Source organism: Leuciscus leuciscus (genome assembly GCF_965113295.1).
Source record: "Leuciscus leuciscus genome assembly, chromosome: 17".
Lineage (NCBI taxonomy): Eukaryota > Metazoa > Chordata > Actinopteri > Cypriniformes > Leuciscidae > Leuciscus > Leuciscus leuciscus.
Genome location: NC_138741.1, coordinates 28511442 through 28533477, shown reverse-complemented (window position 1 = coordinate 28533477; position 22036 = coordinate 28511442). Strand labels below are relative to the sequence as shown.

General features: G+C 33.9%; 2 protein-coding genes across 2 annotated transcripts; one reads left to right on the top strand and one right to left on the bottom strand.

Moving 5' to 3' along the window:
* The first annotated feature begins 4729 nt into the window (after positions 1-4729).
* On the top strand, positions 4730-20306 carry adgrf3a (adhesion G protein-coupled receptor F3a). The gene is made up of 18 exons (XM_082142784.1): positions 4730-6621; positions 7662-7729; positions 7840-7852; positions 7959-8093; positions 8964-9113; positions 9201-9292; positions 9819-9877; positions 9990-10099; positions 10192-10422; positions 12137-12376; positions 12513-12665; positions 13994-14178; positions 14285-14470; positions 17898-19196; positions 19291-19332; positions 19515-19553; positions 19681-19761; positions 19851-20306. The coding sequence occupies exons 1-17, from the start codon at positions 6594-6596 to the stop codon at positions 19741-19743; spliced, it is 3093 nt and encodes a 1030-aa protein (XP_081998910.1). The 5' UTR covers positions 4730-6593; the 3' UTR covers positions 19744-19761; positions 19851-20306.
* ankrd66 (ankyrin repeat domain 66) lies at positions 20304-21814 on the bottom strand (the record flags this gene model as incomplete). The annotated part of the gene is given in 5 exon segments (XM_082142866.1): positions 20304-20411; positions 20912-21123; positions 21387-21453; positions 21457-21506; positions 21802-21814. Coding segments are annotated over 5 exon segments (450 nt in total).
* Between the last annotated feature and the right edge of the window lie 222 nt (positions 21815-22036).

The following is a 22036-nucleotide window of genomic DNA, read 5'->3' as shown; positions in this document are numbered from 1 at the left end:
AAGAGTTCAGATGCAAAAGCCTCTAAATGCCATCTGAAACTTTCTTCTAGAATTATCATTTTTATCAAGCTCGTATATTTAAATTTAATAATTTCACTTAAATGGCAATGAAGATTACCTATTAATTGTCAGTTAAGTGAAATTACTAAACTTAAATATACAAGCTTCATAAAAATGATCATTCTATAAGAAAATTTCAGATGGCATTTAGAGGCTTTTGCATCTGAACTCTTCATATGTATATACATTTGTATTTGTATATGTATATACATATTTAAAATATACATTATATATATATATGTGTGTGTGTGTGTGTGTGTGTGTGTGTGTGTGTGTGTGTGTGTGTGTGTGTGTGTGTGTGTGTGTGTGTGTGTGTGTGTGTGTGTGTGTGTGTATACACACATTATGTAATAAATTGTTACTAAAAATAAGCATGAAACATTTCTGCCTTGTCAGTTTTTTAACCAGGGTTTCCCAAATTGCAGGGGGTTTGTGAAAGTTAGATAAGCTAATCATTAATTAAATCATAACAAATTTCAAATTTAAATCAATTTAAAAATAAAAACAACCAAAATAAAACACTTATAAAATATTTAATCTTTTTTTAGTTTGTTTACCTGCATGTCATGTGACCATTAACTGACATCAGAGAACGGTGAATGTGTCCTTAAATTATTGAAATATTAACTTGAGCAAAATGAAATATTTCAGGACTGTAAATAATTTGCCTGACAAAAAAGTTTGGAAAACAGATAAATAATTTTGCTAGTTTGAGTTTGACACAATTTAATAAACTAACAAACAAATGTTCCTGTTATTATTAATGAATACTCACAAAAGCAACAGTAAGAAGCATGTAGTATCTGCCTATAATTTATTGTTGTAAACCGTTATCACAAAAAAATATATAATCATAAAATGCCATGAGAAGCAAACATCGTAGGCTTCATTTCATAAAAATTATGAGGGAATGCAAAGTAAGATGCAAATACAGTTGTACTATTTTGAGCAATGTTTGTGAGCATCGATTATATCTTTTGTTTATATAGCCTACTGTAAATGAATGAGCCTGCTGTTGACCGGGTCTGTTTCCTTGAGGGTTGATTCCCCAAACAACTGAATTTTACTGATATTCAAACTAGCATCTGATGGACACAATGTTTCGACACAATGTTTCTATCTATCAATCAGACAAACGAACAAACTTTTGACCAAAAGGCTTCTGCTGAAATCCTTGAAACGAGCTTTTTACACAATAATAAATAGTGCCTCCAAGTGAGTTGGATGTTTTTTAGTTTTTAGTTTTTTTATGGTTTGATGACTTCACCATTATTCCAAAGTGTTGAAAAATGGTGTAAAGAAAATAAATGATTAGATGTGCTCAAACTTTTCTTCAAAGAACCGAACCAAACCAGGTTAAAAAACAAAACCTGCTGGAATTTTTTTCAAAATAAATAGCTAGACCAGATAAAGCTTATTACATGACCATGAGGAGTAAATGTTGCAAGTTAGCAAAAAAAATGCAAATAAAGAATGCTGACCTGGAGATATGAGATAAGCAGAGTCATCTGTGGGTTTCGCAGGGCAGAATTGTGTCTTTGCTAAATAAAAAATTTACATTCTAACAAATCAGATGACGTGAATGACCAGGAAGTCCACGGTGTTGCTCCCTGAGAAAAGAAAAATGCTAATAAAGAAAGCAAATATGTCAGTATAGTAAGAAAATGTGAGTGGTGTTTGCACATGAAAAAAAAAAACCCACCAAAATTGTAATCTTACATCAGCAGGTTTACTTCTATAAAAAAATAAAATAAATTACAGTAGTTTCCTGTTACATATATCCTATATATTGTAAACGTCATTGCTGTGAGTTAGTATAAACACACTTTTGGATCTATGGCAAAACCAGAACAACTGTTGTTGTTTTTTGCCACACTGGTTCTTATAGTTGTTTTACCCTATTCTTACAATGGAATTATAGCTATGAAAGAAATTAAGCATGACAAAAAAAACAAAAAAAAAACACTCTTAGTGTGGTGAAGAGATGAGTCCCACCTTTGGACCCAAGCAATCCGATTGGTTCAGAGCTATAGATTGTGAAATTAAACATTTCTCGTTCTTATTGTTTTTTTTAGTTGGCCTACATATAATTTAATTACACAATAGCTGTCTGTCTTTCTGTAAAGCTGTGTGTACTGTGAAAAGTACACACAAATAAATATATTACTTGATGGTAAGAAACTAATAAACTACCTACTTAAAATGTTTTTACAAACTGCTTTTATCTTATCTTGTTCATAGCAGTGGGATTTAGCTGTCGGCCTACATATAGCAGCGGGATTTAGCATGCTAGATAAAGCTAAAACAGCTCACTTTGGCTACAAGAAGCTATCATGAGAACAACTCATGGCATTCTACTGGGATCCAAAGGTGGGACTCACCTGTGCGCACAGAATGCTGTTTAAAATGTAAGACGCAGGTCAGTAGAATGATAAAAACGCAAGTGTTTTTTAGTTGAACTTGTTTTAAAAGGGCTATTCGTAGAATTCTGAAACCCTTGAGCCGTTAAATGAACAGCATCAAGCAACTTGTTCATACTTGGTTAAAACGAACTCTGGTGCGATTGCAATGTTAGTGCGGTTCATTTGAATAACTTGTTGTTGAATAACTTTCACACTTGTAGTTCGGTTCTTTTGGTCCTAACCAAAAAAATTATACATTTAGTCCTGGTTCGCTTAGCATTTACACTGTCATTTTTAACTCTCAACCTAAAGATACAAAATAAAAAGTGGCTTTTTTGACGTATATTTTGCGACAGAACTTGTTGAACATCCAAAACACTGCTGTGTCCCGGGCTAAATGAGCTCGCTGTATATGAGTACGCTGTATATGAGTACATATGATGTTCGACAAATTCTGACGTAAAATATACACCATGAAAGCAGGGTTTTTGATTTGTATCTTTAGGTTCAGTGCTAAAAAATTACCATGTGAATGCTAAGTGAACCAGGACTAAATGTTTCATTTACTTTTTTTGGTCTGGACCAAAAGAACCGAGAGAACCGAACTACGAGTGTGAACACGAGTTTTGTTTTCGATACAATACTTTCAAAGTCCAATATCGTTGTTATCGATAACGATAACTCTAAACTGAACTTCTAAATTATTACTAAGAGTAAAATGGGTAATGATACCCACTGAACATTATATCTGAAAGGCATTTTAACATTTAATATGCCTTAATTGCAAATTATTAGATTATATTTGTTGACACATGGTTAAAATATGTTTCTGATAGTGGTCTGCCAGTGACAGGCTGTTGCACCCAGTGATCCATCCAGCTAACCTTCAATTTAAAGGCACACTATGTAATTTTTCACCACTAGAGGTCGTTTATTCAAAACAAAGGCGTAGCTGGGTGACGCTTGATTTCGTGGAATCATGGGAGTTGTTGTCTTCACCTCTAAAGCCGGTGGAGAATACTCGTGCAGAAATCATAGAATTTTTCTCTCAATGAATGTATCCAAACAGTTGCTCACCCTTCTAATAAAACACATAATATATATAAGCTTCTTTGGTGTTTCCATGGTTTCTACAAAATAAAACCAGAAATCGAGGGTAACACGGGTATGATCCGGTATGACACGATCCTGGATCCTGGTTAAAACTGCTTAATATCTCTGGATTTAAGCTTTCTTAGATAAATTTGGGATAACGTTAGTACACAAATCAACAAAATATATAACATTTTCTAGTGGTTTTTGGATATTTTGATCCAAAAATCTTACATAGTGTGCTTTTAAATAAATTGAATTGCACAAACTATGTACAGTTTTAATTTGTTTATTGTGAAATAACACAAACTAATGTGAATCCATATTATGTTTGTCTGTCCTCTGATACGCATTGTTCTGGGCTGAGTTTACCAGAAGCAACATGTGAATAAGCTGACTGCAAAGATGGAAGTGGTTTCTTATTATGGTTTAAAGAAACGCAGCCTGTTCAGCAGTGAGCGAACACTTTCCATGGTTGATTGGTTCTTGCAATTACGTGTGAGCAAGAAATGGTTCTATCCGAAACAGGTGTTGTGTCGGGGTTGGGTAACTGGGGTTAGGATTTGGCATTCAGGTAGCTTCAAAAACTGAAGTGTGTGTAATAATTTGATGGGGAGTTAGGGTTAGGCACAACACCGGCTCGAGTCCTTCACATTCAAATCAGTCTACAGGCTTTCTTAGACAACCCAGGAAGTCGGGAAAGTTTAGTTTTTTTAAGATTCATTACAAGCTGTTCACACATTGGCAATGAAAAAGTGAACATGTGAGTTCTACATGAAAATTCGTACAAATAGCCACTTTAACTTGAGCGTCGTGTATGCTGTGTCTTGCGCGAGACGCTGCAAAAGATGCCAGTGCAATGGTTAAAGACATCCATCTAGAGCAGTGTTTCCCAACCCTGTTCCTGGAGGCACACCAACATCACCAGAGATTGTCTTATTATAGGGAGATGAAAGGGTCTGTGGCTCTTACCATTGGAGAAAGCGTAACGACTAACTTGGATCAGCCTATCATACAATGGATGTGACATCAGTGGCCAGCATACAGTTTTACAGTTTCTTGTCAATTGGCGTGTTCGCCTTGTGAATAATGTTCTATATTTGGTGTTATATCGCTAATAAACGTACAGTAGGACTGCAGTGTGTGCAGGAATGTGCTTTACTGAGCAAAAAAAAGAGCACATATTTCTCACTACAGTGCGCATATATGCACTGCCCACTCTTAAAACCTTATTTAAGATTAGATTTGAATCTGTTCATTAAAAAACTGCTTTATTGGGCATACATAGCAGTGGTACTAGTCACTAAAATGTAATTTAATTGTTGAAATCTGGAAGCCATAGAAAGAACACATTTATTAATCAAAATCTTTATATTTAGTTTACCTTCATTTATTAAAAAGCGTTATCATTAGGCATACACATCAGTCATAAATAATTACAATTTGTTGAAACCTGGAAGCCATGGAGAGAACACATCATTATTTTGTTTACTTTTTTCATTAAACAACAATATGATGCAGTATATGCTATGGATCAAATCAGTCATAAGATTTATTTTTATGTAACCATTACATCTGTTTATTTGGTTCTTTCCGTACATGCCTTTGGACACTCTTAACTGAATAGTGTCTGGTTTAGACTTTACCATGCACACTAGCAGCCTGATGGATCTTTGTATAATGGGTGCTTTGTTGAATGCGTTTGCACATGAAGTCATGGGTTCAGATGATTGTTATAGTTGTTTTTATGACTTTTTACTCATGTATCAATTTTTATGTACTTATGTTTGTCTTTTATTGGTCAATATTTGGCTATTTTTCTCATATTTATACATTTTCTCTTTTTTTATTTTTTTTATTAAAATGCGTTATATCAGCATCATAGACCTTGGCAGTCAGTCATTCAAGTCTTGGTAAAACCTGAAAGCCAAAGAAAGCATCGATATTGTTTATTTTCTTTAGACAATATACAATATCACTCAATATTTAATGCCGTGAATGAGTCCTGTCGCACATTCCCTACTCGGCCTTATCTTAAAAAATATCATTTTTATCAAGGGAAAATCTACATATAGTTCCCAACAAAAGTATTGTTTAGTGTAAAACATGTTTAAGATTAGCGACCAGGCTGTTAATTCATTAAATAAGCTATTTCCATACAAAAGCTGTTTATTCAGCATAGTGAAGCCTCTCCTCTATTGATATCCATAAAAAAAAGAAAAGAAAAGAAAAAAGAAAAGGCCTCGTCTCCTTCCCTGCGTACCGACAAAGTCACCGCTTTAGCTTTAGCTTTAGCTTTAGCCGTTATGCTTTTTGGCTAAAGGTTGCAGGCTTGACTTCCAGTGGCTTGGCCAACACTACACGTTTTCAAATTATTTCTAATCAAACACACTTGATTCAACTCATCAGTTAGTACAGACTCCAAGACCAGATATATATGAGTCAGATGTGGGAGACATCCAAAATGTGCAGTGCCTCCAGGAACAGGGCTGGAAAACACTGGGATAGAGTGCATTTACATTAAAAAATAACAGAAAAGTAGCGCAGTGGAATGGAAAAACACGTACTGTGTGAACGGCCCAAGAAATTTATTTCACGATTTGTTATCACAACTTTTTTCTTCTGTCAAATCAACTTAGATTCACTAATGTTTCTCAAATAACTCATCATATTTTAAGTTTCTGTTGATTAAACCAAATCTCTTGCTTTGTATTAACTCGTTTTTAATTTCAATGAACAAAATTTTAAGGCAACCAGATAACTTAAGTTAAACCAGCAATATTTTTTTACAGTGCATCACACAGTAGGCTATATTTTTAATCGAGAGGAGGCATTTTTTATGGTGGAGAATAATTTGAATCAAGTCTCTGATGCTTTTGAGTCATGTGACCTGAATAATGCAAATCAGGATGGTTATTGGGAAAATCCGTTGACTGGGATATCATTCCTTCCTCTCAGTCTGTCTGTATGGACACTCATAACTTTTTTTAATGAAGTGATCACTGCGATTAAATTACGACCTGAATCCAGAAGTTAATAATGCTGTCAGGATTTACAAGCCAAAGAGGTACGTCAAAACGCTTAAAGGTTTCTAGCCAGTTTTCTTCATGTATCAGGACGTATTTCATTTTGAAAGAAGTCTCTTATGTTCACATCTATTTGATCCAAAATACAGTAAAAACAGTAATATTGTGAAATATTATTACAGTATAAATTTTTCTATTTGAATGTATTTAAAATGTAATTAATTCCTGTGATGATAAAGCTGAACATCATTACTCCAGTCTTCATTGTCAACTAATCATTCTAATATGATGATTTGCTGCTCAATTATGAATAATGTTTCTTGTTATTATGTTGAAAATGTTGTGGAAAACATGATAAATGTTTTCGGGATTCTTTGTCGGAAAAGTTAAAGAAAGTTGATAGAAAGTTTTTCCATTTTGATAGAAAGTTACATTTATTTGAAATAGAATATTTTGCGTTGTTGCTGAATAAAATAATTACTATTTATTTATTTGATCTTATTTAACCCCAAATGTAACTTTTGTAGTGTATCACAGTTTTCACAAAAATATGAAGCAGCTGTTTTCAACATTGATAATAATAATAAATATTTCTTGAGCAGAAAATCAGCATATTAGAATGATTTCTTCAAATAGAAATATATTCAAATAGAAAACAGTTCTTTTAAATTGTATTAATATTTCACAATATTACTGTTTTTACTGTATCTTTGATCAAATAAATGCAGAAGAGTGAGCAGAAGAGACTTTTTTCAAAAACAAATTCCAAACTTTTGATTGGTTGTGTATCTGAATGCATATTGTTGCCGTCAATTTATTATTTAAAAAAAATCAACTTTGCTTTCACTTCTTAAAACCCTCCCTGTTCCAGTTTGTTCTATTCTGAATGATGTTTGAAACTCTCATTTAGCGCTATTGCCTCCTTAAGATGAAACTCTTGTTGTATTCCTCATTTGTAAGTCGCTTTGGATAAATGTGTGTGATAAATGAATAAATGTAAATATATTGCCTGATTGACGTCACTGATGGAAGGCATAAGCACACGTTCATATGAATGACTGCGCTCTGTTCCATTCACCAGAAGTTGATGGCACAAAAATGAAATTGTCTAAAGGCTTCATTCTCATTTTTCTGGCATTGATTTTTAAGGTGGGTTGATATATATATATATATATATATATTTTTTTTTTTTTTCAAAGTTCTTTAGTTATACAAACAATTTATAAGTATTAACTCTTTTACACATTTTTGATTGATAGGTTGCTGTGGCAGGTAATATATAGATTTTTTTCTGCTCATCAATAATAATCTATTGAATACAATGTTTTTTTCCATTGATCATCGTCAAACTGAATACTGTCACAATGCTTCATTCCAGATAATTCCACAAAGGTGTACTTGCTTGAGCTTGAATTTGAGAAATCGGTGAATCCCAATGTCACTAAGCATCTGGAAAGTCTTACACAAATACATGTGAACAATGGGATTGTAACCGATATCACCAGGACAACAGGTAAACAAACAAAGAATGCTTGAAATTACACAACACCACCACTAAGAAAAAATCAGTAAAAACAAACAAACAAAAAAACACATGGACAAGATAGGCTACTGGTAATTTCCTACCTTAAGCCAAGACATTATCCGTTCATTTTACAGATGCTTCCTTAAACCCCAAAAGGCGTTTTTTTTTTTTTTTTTTTTACTAAAACACCTGTGAAAAATCTATACTGAAAATGTCCTCATATTACAAGTACATTGGGCCGTTTCCTTGTGCAATCAGAATGGCAATAAAAAAGAACATTTAAAAAGGGTCTTTCCTGTTGTGCGGTAGCATTTAATTGTAAAAATGTAAATACTGCTGTAATTTTAAGGATGTATTTCTGTAAAAAGGAATAAGACTTTCAGCATTATGCTCTGATCAAGTTCAGAAACATCAACATTAATAATGCTAACTCATTACTAATAGTTGGCTTGCATTGAGGACATTAAAACTCATATTTTTAAGCATCTTTGAAAGCATCAAACTGATTTATGTATTGATCAAACAAGACATAATGGTTGTAAATAAAAAAAATGATGTCAGTTCCTGGAGGATGATGTCCAATAGTCTATAATGATGGAAAATTATTTCTATAGTTAGGAAAAACCTATAAATTGATAGTTTGTTTACCAACTTCACCCCAATGTTCACTTAAATTGATATTTAAAAAAGGAAACTAATATGATTTATGAAACGGGGTATTATGGGTAGGTATGCATAAGGGGAATGATCCAAAAGTTGATTAACAAAAATAAACTTTATGGACAATTGTTGCATTTCTGATCAACCAATTGCTGACATTACGGAAGAAGAAAAAAACTTGAATGTGCTTGTTTGCAGATTGCACACTGAATGAGATGGAGAAGAATTGTTCATGCATGCAAAATTACACATGGAGTGAGGACATATGCAAAAAGTATGCCTGCTGCAAAGGCGAGGCCTGCAGGATAAAAGTTAATGACACTGCTGTCTGTCTGTCTGAAAAAAGAGGTAGAGTAATGTTTGATATGGGCACAGGATTTCTTAATGATTTCTTAAATGTTTATTGAATGCTGTAATTCTTCTTGTTTTTTACAGTAAGCATTAATGGAGCTACTACACTGAATGATACTTACTACACATTACTTAATAAAAAAGATCCGGGCTTGGAATATTTCGTAATTATTATGGTATGTACTGCTAAAAATCAACGCAACACTTAAGAAAATGTGTTTGTATGTTTTTTTTAATCATTTTATCAAGCAAGATGAAAAGAAAATATGGTATACAGATTTAAGTCCATACATTACATTGTATTAAAGATTATGCTTCTTACATTCTTTCACCAGTTTTTTTCATTATGGTATTTTATGTTTTACATTTTAAGTTGTTTAGTTAATGTTTATTACATCATTATTGTGTTTAGTCTGTGTGTTGGTAACACTGTGCACCCTCTTCTAGCCATTGTTTATGGAAATGGCAAATATGATGAACTTAAAGTCATCATTCCCTTTTGCCTGCATGTATTATTATGGTGGTAGGCCTGCGTAAGGTTCAAATCAGCTTTCAGTTGTCCATACAGTATATGAACTGTAAAATATACAGGCAACAAAGACTAAAAACATATTGTAGTTTTTTATTTAATTTAATTTCATCAATAGATATACTTAAACTGTTTGTACATATACCTCACCTGCATGTTTTCATTTCTTTTAGTTAAAGGAACAATTCAGCACATTGAAATATTTTGATTCTCTGATTATCAACGGTTACAGGTAATCATGATAACAAGCACCTCTGGCAGCTACTGTTTCTTGCTCTTTCTACACACAACACATTAGAAATAGATAAGAGACAGATGTAGTAATGTTTCCCATTTATTTAAAGGTATGGCAGTGTGATTGTAGAGTATACGGTGCGGTTACTTGGTTCAGTCAGCTCTTCAGATCTTGTGAAAGTAATCAAGCCACTGAATAATTCTGAGCTGACAACAACAGGTAACCTATTTATTTATTGTGAAAACTTTTGACACAACATTAAGCGATAAAGAAGAGTTTGTTACAGTCACAACTTGTTATTTTCTCCAAAGGCCTTGTCACTATTTCCGTACCTCTGGAGCAACCGATTGATATAGGCTCCTCTGCAATTATAACTTGTACTCCACCAGAAGAACTCGGAGATGCACAGTGGTACTTGACAAATGTCCAGAATAAAACAACAGAGATCTCAAAAGGAAAGGAGGCCAACCGGACAGAGGACACCACCTCCACCCCGACAAAGAACATTCTTAACCTAAATGGCATTTCAGGAAGCTGGAAAGGTATATGTTTCTGCACACATAATTAAGATGCTTAATGCTAAAATATTTAGATAATTCAATCTGAGTTGGCTAATTTCAGTGTAAAAGTGATATCATGTTTCAGTAGCAATGCTTTCATCTTCCTATTTATATATGAATTTTGGGTTATCGCATAATTTTTTTTTTTAAAAACGTGCTCAATTTTAAGAAGACATGCGAATAAACGATGGTGGGAACAAAAACATTATCTGCGTCTCAATTCAGAGGCTGCATCCTTCTCAAATGCGCCCTTAGTTTCACGGGCAATGAGGGATACAACAGATGGATCCTTTGTGGCCTTGCCTACCCCAGAATTCATTACGCGCTGGTGACGAGAGATTTTTTTTTTAAAGAAATTGCCGGATTAAACTTTTAAATTTAAGTATTGGGTTTTAACTTATAAATTAAAAATGTATATTTAAAATATCTAATGATACAAATGTAAAAAAAAAAAAAAAAAAATATATATATATATATATATATATATATATATATATAAGCAGTTCCAATGTTGAGCTAATGTTGAGATGCGATTTTATAATTTATACTCATTATGTACAGAAATGGACCAAGGTAAAATATTTAGATACGTTATGACCCCTGTTTTGTTTTCAGACAGTTGAATATAACCAAAGTCCCTTTACAAGTCATTTCACTCGGCGGCCATCTTTGAAACGCCTCTCCGGCATGCAAGTGCAGCTTCTCTTTGAATGGGGAAACATCAAATTCTCCAAAACTGTTTGCCAAGCTTACGATTAAATTTCATGTTTGAAAATCACCAATGAAATCTGATAACAACTGTCTCATACATTTAGTTTCTAAACGCTCTAATCATGACAGAAAACAACATTATTTCAGGCTGGATCAAGCTAATGCGCATGTGCAGTGGAAGCTTGCGTCTGACTGTTTCTATAGGAACCGGAGCTCCTAACAGCAGATGCAGTGACTCGATGACTTTACCAATCGGCCATTGGCTCTTATTTAGAAGGCGGGCCATGTTGAGCGTTACACTTTTCCCCATTCAAAACAATACGAGTAACTCGTCTTCTGTTATTCTATAATCTTTGATATAACTTTCAAAAAAGCCTAGTACAAACATTACAGCCGCTCATCAATGGATGTCACAGTTGCTAGGCGACAAGAACATTCCTCAGTGACCATGGCTTTTAACAATCAATTCAGTCGGAATTTTGAATGTGTGGTCTTTAAAGTCTGCATTCTTCGAAGGATGCAGCCTCTGAACTGAGACAGGTATTTACAGAAAAGATCCATTGATATGCAACAAAAAACACAGAGCATGGGCTTGTACTGGACTAACCAGCGGGCCAATTTCATTGCACAGCATCTTAAATGTTGGTTTGATCACTCTGAAATACCTGAGCCAAAGTGTTATATCAAAATGGTTGGGTATATTGACCTTCCAGAACTGTCTCTTTGCGTTCCCAAACATCAGGAATCTGCCTCTGATCGCAGGATAGCATGACAGCTTTTATTGCGCTTTGTCTGCACGCTTTGATGTGCAAGTCAAAGAGCCACAGTGGCTTCCCCAAACTTCCATTTTTATTACAGATATTTTGCACCAGTTTCCCTAGTAAAATCTTTTTCCAGTTATGGGGTAATATGCAGAATCATTTATTTCTATGTTGATTTGTCTGAGAAATGTAAATCCTGACCATTAAAGTCTGTCTACCTATAGGAACATTTACATGCGTGTACACAAGTGGGTCCATAAAACACACAGCAAGTAAAAAGTTGGACATAGCACTTTTGCCAGAAATTCAGGCCATGAGCAACCCCCAATTTCCTGACTGTAGTGATGGTAAAAAAACAGTGATTCCAACTGTAATCGAGTGTTGGATTTCTGACGACAAAGAAAATTACACCGTTACATGGAATCCTGATCCGAATCTTCTTAATTTCAAACAAAAAGATCCAGGTAAGCATATCTCATTACCATTTTTGCTCTCTCAATGTAAACACAACTAGCATAAACAATGTGATGAAAAGATAAATATCTATATGGTTTTTACACATTTGATGATAAACAATTTTCATATCACTGCATTCTTTAGAAAACCAGAAGAACGGTATATCTTACAAAGCAGAGGCGACCGTATATTGTGCAAAAAAGGACGAGACAGTTAATGTCACCTGTACATTCACAAACAATAGATCTAAAAAAAACAACAGCAGAACGGCGAATGTAGAGATCCACATCATTCTACGTAAGTGTTGGTGTTTAACTATTTTCTAAATTCTATAACTTTTAAAGTTGCAGACAATAATTCAAAAGTGAAGTGTGTGAATTATTTTTTTTTTTACGTGACAATCGACCAGTCCAATACAGCATCGATTCAACTACCGTAATAGTGTGAGTTTGGGGACGAGTCTAGTAAGTTAGTCTGACCAGTGGTGGGTGGAAGTAGACATGTTTGGGACAACTCTTGGGGGAAAAAACTTTTTTTTTGAATAAAAACTGGTGCTAATGGTTAAGAAATGAACCAATTCACCTTATGATATATATATATACACACACATTTATACACACATTAATTAAAAGCTTTTTGCCTTACAGACTTACGTGACTAAAATATCACCAACATTAAGCGCTTTAATTTTAATAACGTTCAGCCTTCATCTTTTACTCAGCATCATGTCCAAACTTATGGAAGCCCATTTCTGCTAAAAGGAGAAAAAAGAAAAGAAAAAAAAACATGCGTTGGTAAATAACTATCAGGAAATAAAAAGTTGAAATTATGAGATACTAAGTCATAATTACAGTATGAGGAAAAAGTTGAAAATATTGACTTTGAATATGTAATAATGTCAACCTTTTATCTCATGAATTAGTATCTCATCATTATATTATAATTATCACTTACCAAACTATGATTTTGTTTTTCTTATGTGGTAAAAATGGGCTTTCATACAAAAGCCTGTATGCCTTTATTTGTTTAGTTTTTTTGTATTTTGAAAATTGTGAAGGACACTCAGGGCGCTCTTTTCCATACAATAGGTGTTTTGAAGCTTCAAAATGTCAAAAAACTACAAAGATACATCTTCTGAAACCATTCGACAACACTAAGTCTTATTCACTGATAATCTTCCCCTCCATCAAAGCTCTTAATTGGAGTGCAAAAGTAATGACTACAGAAACAACATTTGAGAGCTGTGGTGGAAGATGAATGACGTTCAGACTGTTCATTACATAAAGCTATTGTATGACTTGGAATTACTGTTGTGTTTTTTATTTTTATTTTTTTATTTCACTTTCACTTATATGGAAAAGAGTGGCTAGGATATTATTCAAAAAACGTCCACTGAAGAAAGTCATTCAGGTTTATAACAGCATTATGGTGATTAAATGGGGACACAAATTTCATTTTGAGTGAACTAATGCTATTTGATGCGGGTGAACAGCTGCATTATTTTGCTTCTTCCAAACAGATGCATATTATACTTACTAAAACCTAGTGAATGTTTTCTGATTTATAATTGTGAAAACAAAAATGACGAGAAAAACAAATCTGTCGTTTTTCATTCCTTAATACAGCCACGTCAACATTCTGTGCAAAAGATAATGACTGGCCCAACACAAAAAGCGGTTGCATAGCCAGGTTGCCTTGTGAAGACAATACTGTTGGTTTGAAAATGAGAGCATGCGATGGCACAGTCTGGGGAAAGGAAATCTCCTCTTGTGTGAATGTGGACCTGAATGGCATTCAAAAGGCTGTACAGGTACCACTCTTTGGTATTCATTTACCCATTCCTCATTGCTGGCCAGATTTTCTTAGTACTAAACACTTGATTGTTTTTTTTTTGTTTTTTACCTTCATAATAACAGGATTTAAATAAAGGTATTGGCTTCATTAAGGACAATGCCTTTGAAATTTTTGGACGCATAAAGGAATCGACAACCAGCGAGACATTCAACGCATATGCAAATATTAATGCATCTGTAATTATTTTCGGAGACATGAATATTATATCTATACGCCAGTTAAATCAATGGAATGATACTGTCCTACCTGTAAGTATGTTTTCTCTCTAGATTTTCTAAACCTCTTATTCATTTTTTATTCTTCTTTAAACCTTTAGTAATATTTGACCTAGGGTTGGGTCCCGTTCACATTTTAAACGGTACCCAACAGTACCTTTTTTCGGTACTTAAGGCATCTTGACCTCAATAACTGTAAATTAAAAGTCATTTATACACGTGTTATTGACATTATGCCAGAGCTGTCTGCCATTGTCTGTGATGTTTGTATATTCATAAAAACAACCATATATATATATATATACACACACATACACAAAGTTTGGGGTCAGTAAGATTTTTTTATGTTTTTAAAAGTAGTATCTTCTGCTCACCAAGGCTGCATTTGTTTGATTAAAAATACAAACAAAAACAGTAATATTGTGAAATATTATTCCAATTTATAACAGCTGTTTTCTATGTGAATATACAGTAAAGTGTAATTTATTCCTGTGATCAAAGCTGAATTTTCAGCATCATTACTCCAGTCTTCAGTGTCACATGATCCTTCAGAAATGATTCTAATATGATGATTTGATGCTCAAGAAACATTTAGGATTATTATCAATGTTGAAAACAGTTATTTAAATTTTTATTTCATGATGCTATGATGAATAGAAAGTTCAAAAGAACAGCATTTATCTGAAATCTAAAGCTTTTGTAACATTAAACACTACCGTTCAAAAGTTTGGGGTCAGTAAGAATAAAATTTTTATTTTTGGGGGAAATAAATAAAATAAATCAATACTTTTATTCATCAAGGATGAGTTAAACTGATCAAAAGTTACAGTAAAGACATTTATAATGTTAGAAAATATTATATTGTAAATAAATGCTGTTCTTTTGAACTTTCTATTCATCAAAGAATTTTGAAAAAAAATTGTACACAACTGTTTTCAACATTGATAATAATGAATGTTTCTCGAGCATCAAATCATCATATTAGAATGATTTCTGAAGGATCATGTGACACTGAAGACTGGAGTAATGATGCTGAAAATTCAGCTTTGATCACAGGAATAAATTACAGTTTAAAATATATTAAAATAGAAAACAGTCATTTTAAATTGTCATAATATTTCACAATATGACTGTTTTTGTTTTATTGTTTTTTATCAAATAAATGCAGCCTTGGTGAGCAGAAGATACTTCTTTTAAAAACATTAAAAAATCTTCTTTTTTTAATTGTAAAAAAATTTCTGGTAATCAAATGAAGACATAAAACATTAATTTAATTTATCTTTTAACCATATGAAATTAAACTTTTTGTCAAACAACATGCAGCACAACTGAGCTTTATGCTGTTAAAATTAAAACATGGAAGATAAATTGTGATTATTCCTTAAATAAAGTTTTGATAATTTATTATTATTGGTGTTAGTATTATTATTACATTGAGACGTATCTAAATTCTACCGTACAACAGTAATATATTTGTCAAGTTAAACCAAACTTATTTTATTTTGCCTTGAAGACCTTTGAGTTTCCATGTGTTTATGATATGACGATAGTTTTTCTTAAAATGAAACTGTAAATGCTAGGGCTGGGTATTGACACAAATTTCACAATTCGATTCGATTTCGATTCACAAGCTTTCGATTCGATTTCAATTTGATTCAATATTTAATATTTTGGATATCAGGTACAATACATGGCAAATTTTGTCAAGGATAACAAATCTCTTAACTAATGCTGTAAACTATGGGAGTCAGTGGTAGCCTACTAGGCTTCATTAGCCTACTATAATATTGAAGGTAAAAATGTACTGATTTGTATACGAACACTTAAATTAAACTTTTATTTATTTTTATAATAATAAAGTTATATGAAGCATAAACATTTAAATGGTGGCTGTCATAAAAACTTGGCAGATTTATTCAAACATGCATTAAATATTGAAGAACATAAATTATAATGATATGTAATATGGTTCATATATTTAGCAAAATGCTCCTCTCTACATTTCATTTTTCTAGCTGACTAATGAGTTTATGGTCACTGGATATGGTTTTTCTGAGGTAAATGTGACGTTACATGACATTGTTTACAAGCTGTTTTACTGGCGTCTTTCCACGGTTGAAACACTGATTGAGCGATTCCATGTCACATGATACGGATTTCGATAAGTTGTACTCTATCTTTTAACACACTTTCAGATGCTCATTCATGTTTATTTCGCGCGGTAACTGGTATTAAGGCGGAAGAGATGATAACGTGCGCTCTGCGCTGCTGCTTCTCTTGAGCTGAGCCAGAGCGATTTCACGCCACAGCGCCAAAACGGTATTTATGTTTTTGAATTTCGTAAGAAAATGGACGTAATTTGAAATCTGAGACTTTGTTTTATATCAATAGTAAAGCACAAAGATTATTGCAATTTATTGGATGGGATGCGCGCTACAATGTTTCATTCATCAACTGAAAGCAGGATGACTAGCCTAATCGATTCTTGGGATTTAAGAATCGATTAAAATTGAGAAATCGATATTTTTTACCCAGCCCTAGTAAATGCTGATGTACTTCAGAGTCTCTCAAAACAGCTCTGGAGATGAAGTTCATGCATTCATGGCATGAACTTCATCTCCAGAGCCGTTTAGTGTGTGTGTGTGTGTGTGTGTGTGTGTGTGTGTGTGTGTGTGTGTGTGTGTGTGTGTGTGTGTGTGTGTGTGTGTGTGTGTGTGTGTGTGGTAAATGAAACCGCGCGTCTGTGCCATTCATTCACACAGAGACATGCAGAACATGCAAGATTTGTATTTAAATGTCTTACTCTCGCACCCAGGTGCGTTCTCATGTACCAAAATTTGGCACCGATTGATTTAATGTGAATCAGTACTCGGTAGTACCGACCCAATTCGGTCGGTGTCTTTAAAGTAACAAGTTCTGTACCCAACCCTAAATTGACCCACATCTAAACATTTCCAGCTCAGGAACAGGGTTATTTTTTCTGATCTATTACAATATATTGGAGTAACAACCCATGTGAAAACAAATGTCATAGAACTTCTCAAATTGGCAAACATCTCAAATATTTTACAGTCTTAACATTTGTAAGTGCAATTATCACAATTGTTTTATGGGACTCTATTGCATGTATGCAAAATGTATTAAACTCACCCAAAAACATTTACTTCATGCTTCAAAACTTGGCCAATGCCACCAAAATGAAACTATTTTTTTATTTTTTGCCATCGTGTGAGCCGTACTGGTCAAAAGGTTTAGATACTTTTTCACCATGTCGGTCAACCCTGGAAATGTTTAGACAAAATTGATGTCTATCACTTTCATTTGTATGATTACAGTATTTTTATCTTGTAGCATGTAAAGTACCTTTCACTTCAATTCATCATTCATTCAAAATGACAATTAATCAAATTCCTCTGTTCAAAGTCTAATCGCATTTCACTTTCTTGGTTTTACATTGCAGGACTTGGTCAGCTCTGCAAGCAATGTTTTGAACAAAACAGAAGCCTGGAAAAACCCTCACACCGACAACACAAATTTATCTGTAACATATCTACAGACTATTGAGGGAATGGTGAACAACACAAATCTGTCCTCGAATGCTCGTTACAAGTTTGGAAATGTTGAACTGCAGCTCTGTGATGGCTCTTGCAACTCCTTCAATGCCAGCGTCAAAGCAGACAGTGGGGTTAAGGTCGTAGGATTCCGGAACCTTCATGAAATTTTACCAGAAACCAAGTTGAAAGAAAACGCCACCTCAGAGACCACCATCTTGTCAGTTACCGCTGTAAACAATACCAATGTGACTCAAGTTGTTCTGAGGTTCGAATATTCTAAAAAAAGACTCCCAAATCATTATATGTATTGTGTTTTCTGGGATGTAAAGAAGAGTGAGTGGTCTAAAGAAGGGTGTACATGGGGTGGTGCGGACGATGCAGAGTTATGTACATGTACCCACAACTCTGCGTTCACCATAATGATGTCCAAAAATGAAGAGACCCTTCCCTACATGGAGGAACTGACCTACGTTGGCTTAGGAATATCAATCATTTCACTTGTTCTGTGTTTAATCATTGAGATTTTGATATGGGATACAGTTGTAAAATCAGACATCTCCAATTTTCGGCATGTAGCCATATTCAACATCTGCTTATGCTTGCTGTTTGCACACTGTGGATTTTTAGCATCATCTAAACCTGAGGAGATCCCCCAATGGTGCCACATTATCACATTAGTCAAACACTTTTTTTTCCTAGCCGTCTTCTTCTGGATGCTGTGCTTGAGTTTTGTGATTCTTCACCAAATAATATTTGTCTTTGACCATCTGCAGAAAAGGGTTTTTTGGGGATTGTCTATCACTCTTGGTTACGTATGCCCAATAATATGTGTGGCAACAACCTACATTACATTCGAAAATGGTACAGAGGGTCGATACTATTCCAAAGATACTTGCTGGCTCGTTTATGAGGGTAAATTGAAGGGCTCCATCTTTGCTTTTATCCTTCCTGTCGGAACTATTGTGTTTATAAACTTGTTCACCTTGGCTGTGGTGATCATGAAGATCGTAACCCCTACTGTGTCAGAGGCAAAGGCGCGGGACGAAAAGGATGTTGCCAAGAGTATGATTAAGACAATAGTCTTCCTAAGCCCTATCCTCGGAATAACTTGGATCTTTGGATTTTTTATATTGGATCTTGACCTTACAAACACACCTTTGGCCCAAATCGTGAACTACACATTTACAGTACTCAATTCACTACAGGTGAGGGTCAAGCATCAAACACTATCTACTTATGTACTCATACTGAGTGCATTCATGCATGTACTTTAAAATATCTTATTGTATTTTATTACAGGGCTTTTTCATACTGCTGACAAACTGCTTTGGAGAGAAAAAGGTAACTACGCCCACTACGTGCCCTCAATATGATTGTTTTTAGGAATTAAGGCTGAAAATATAACATTTTAACCACTTTAATTTTGCTTACTGGACCATTACTGAACAAATTTGCTAGCACAAGATTTCAGTCTATAAAACTTAAGTGATGCTCAAAATGTGCATATTTGATTTTCTCCAAAGGTTCGCGATGCACTTCGGAAGCGTTTCAGAGGTTCCAAGGTTAGTGCGTGCAAGGGAAATATACACTTTTACAGATGCAAACTGCATCACAAACACAAATATTATATTATTATTTAATATACATATAGTAACACAGAGCTAATATTCTCACATGTTCTTACATTAGCAATCAGCACATTCTAAAAGTGAAAGCTCAACAAAAGCAACATATTCGGTTAAAAATAAATAAAGATTGGACAGATTTAAGGTAAGTTACATTTGTGTTTGTGTAAGTTACAAATATTTTTATTTCGTGTCTACATATGTTCTAACGTTGTTGTTTTTATCCCAAATCAGTATGTGAATGGTTTAATCAGTGCATTCTAGAAGTACCGAAAGAGAAAACATGGAATACGAGGAAACTTCATGGATTAAATTGTCACATTCAATGCAGATTAAAATAGTTAGTTAATTGTTTTCTAAAACACTGTACATTTATGATATTGTACTTCAGAGGATAATGTATATAGATGTAGTCATGTTTGTTTACTGTATTATGAATGTATTTAGATTTCTGTTGGTGAGCGGTTAATATTTCTTTCTAAAAATGGCATATTTCATTTGATGTATATTCATTAATGCTTTTGTTTCTACATAGACTACTTGGTATAAATATAAAACTGGTGACAGTCATAAATGAATATGAATTTTAGCATGCTATTTTACTGTCCTTTACATTTAGATGCACAGCAAATAAAGCATATTCGTTTGTATTTTTGCTCTCATGGCATAATAAAACCTACTTTTTAATTACTTGTTTTTTTCTTGCAGTCTGGTTTCTTTTTGCTCCTGTTCCCATTCTTCATCAGTATCATCTAAGGGCAATGTTGCCATTTGCCAATAGTTTCTGTTCTCAATCTCTGCCCTGGAAATACAGGGAACACCACGTTATTAAATGCCTAGCATCACATACAGTAGCCACAAATCTAGTCCAAACATCAACAGAACATATTGCAGAAAATACCAGAAAAATAATATAAAGTGAGTACAAACTTTATTTGACCTCTAATTGGAGTCAATCCAAGGAGGACTGATTATATGACAAATATAGTTAAGAAAACAAAAGTAGTGGGTTATATTAGATAACTACATGGTTTAAGGTAAGGTACAGGGTTAGTACCTAGTTATTACCCAGTTTCTGTAATAATTACTATAAGAAGTATCGTATAGGATTGTAAAATAAAGTGCTACCCACACTTCTCCTTATAGATATCTTGCTTTTAAATACCTCTGAACAAAACTATTAAATATCATACTATTAATTAAATGATATCAAAGTCAAACACATAACTGGATGTCAAAAGTGTAATGGCCAATTTGAGGGGGAACAAAGCTACTAAATGCAAAAATCATCATACTTTAAGAAAATGAATGCATTCTTCATGTCCATAGATTTGAGCAATCCTGACAGGTTTATCCCCAGAGTCCTCCTCGTCTGATGGAATGCAGGAGTCGTATACGGCTAGTCTTCCAGAATCCGCTGCAAAGTGTGCAGCCATCCATCCATTATCCATCCTCAAACAAGCTCTTGCTCCATTTTCAATCAGTATCCAAACCACTTCTGTTTGGCCTTAGACAAGATCAGAGCTTAGCATCACACAACTGGGTGAATCTCATGACATCAAGTTCAGAGGTCACACTTCACCTCAATTCAACATTCATTTTCATGACCTTCACAGGACACACTACTAGTCTACACTAGCATTATAAGTTTAAGTTAGGATAATGATCGCTTCTTTAAACATTTAGCAAAAAAAAATATATATATTTGTTTTTAAAAACAATTAACACATTTGGAATGGCACATGTTTTTATTCTGAATGTATAACCTGCCTGTGGACAGTGCCCAGTGCAGCGGCGTCTTCTTGTTCCAGTCCAAGTCATTCTGATTAGGGTCACATTAATTTTTCACAATTTCTTCATTATAATCACCAGCAGCTGCTGCCTCAGTAACTGTTATTTTTTATCAGGTACATTAAAAACTTTTAGTACATGCATGTCAAAGACTTGCAACTTGTTACCACAGCAACGCGACCGCGGCTTTTTCCTCTAGAAAGAACTGTATAAATAAACATTTAAATAATTAGTCTTAAAACTATTCAATGTATAATTTTAATGAAATGTCGATCAAGATTTCGCTGTCTTTAAATTACTCTTCAGAATAAGTTAAGCAGCGCAAAGACGTCGTTCATGTGATACCATTTTTGCCATTGGATGACAATTTTTTTTTTCAGCGCAGATAATTGACCAATCAGAGCCATTTGTGATAACTGGGTATCTAATCATTTCATAGTGATTTCTTGGGCAGATTTCTGTCAGATATTTAACTCAAATAAATTGATATATTTAAATGATTATGCGTTGTGTAATGTACAAATGTTTTAGACAAAAAAAACAAAATAAATGCTCATGGGCATGGCATCTGAATACTGCTCGACGAAGGCTTTTTGAGCCGCATTGCGCCCCCTCGAAATAGAACCTCG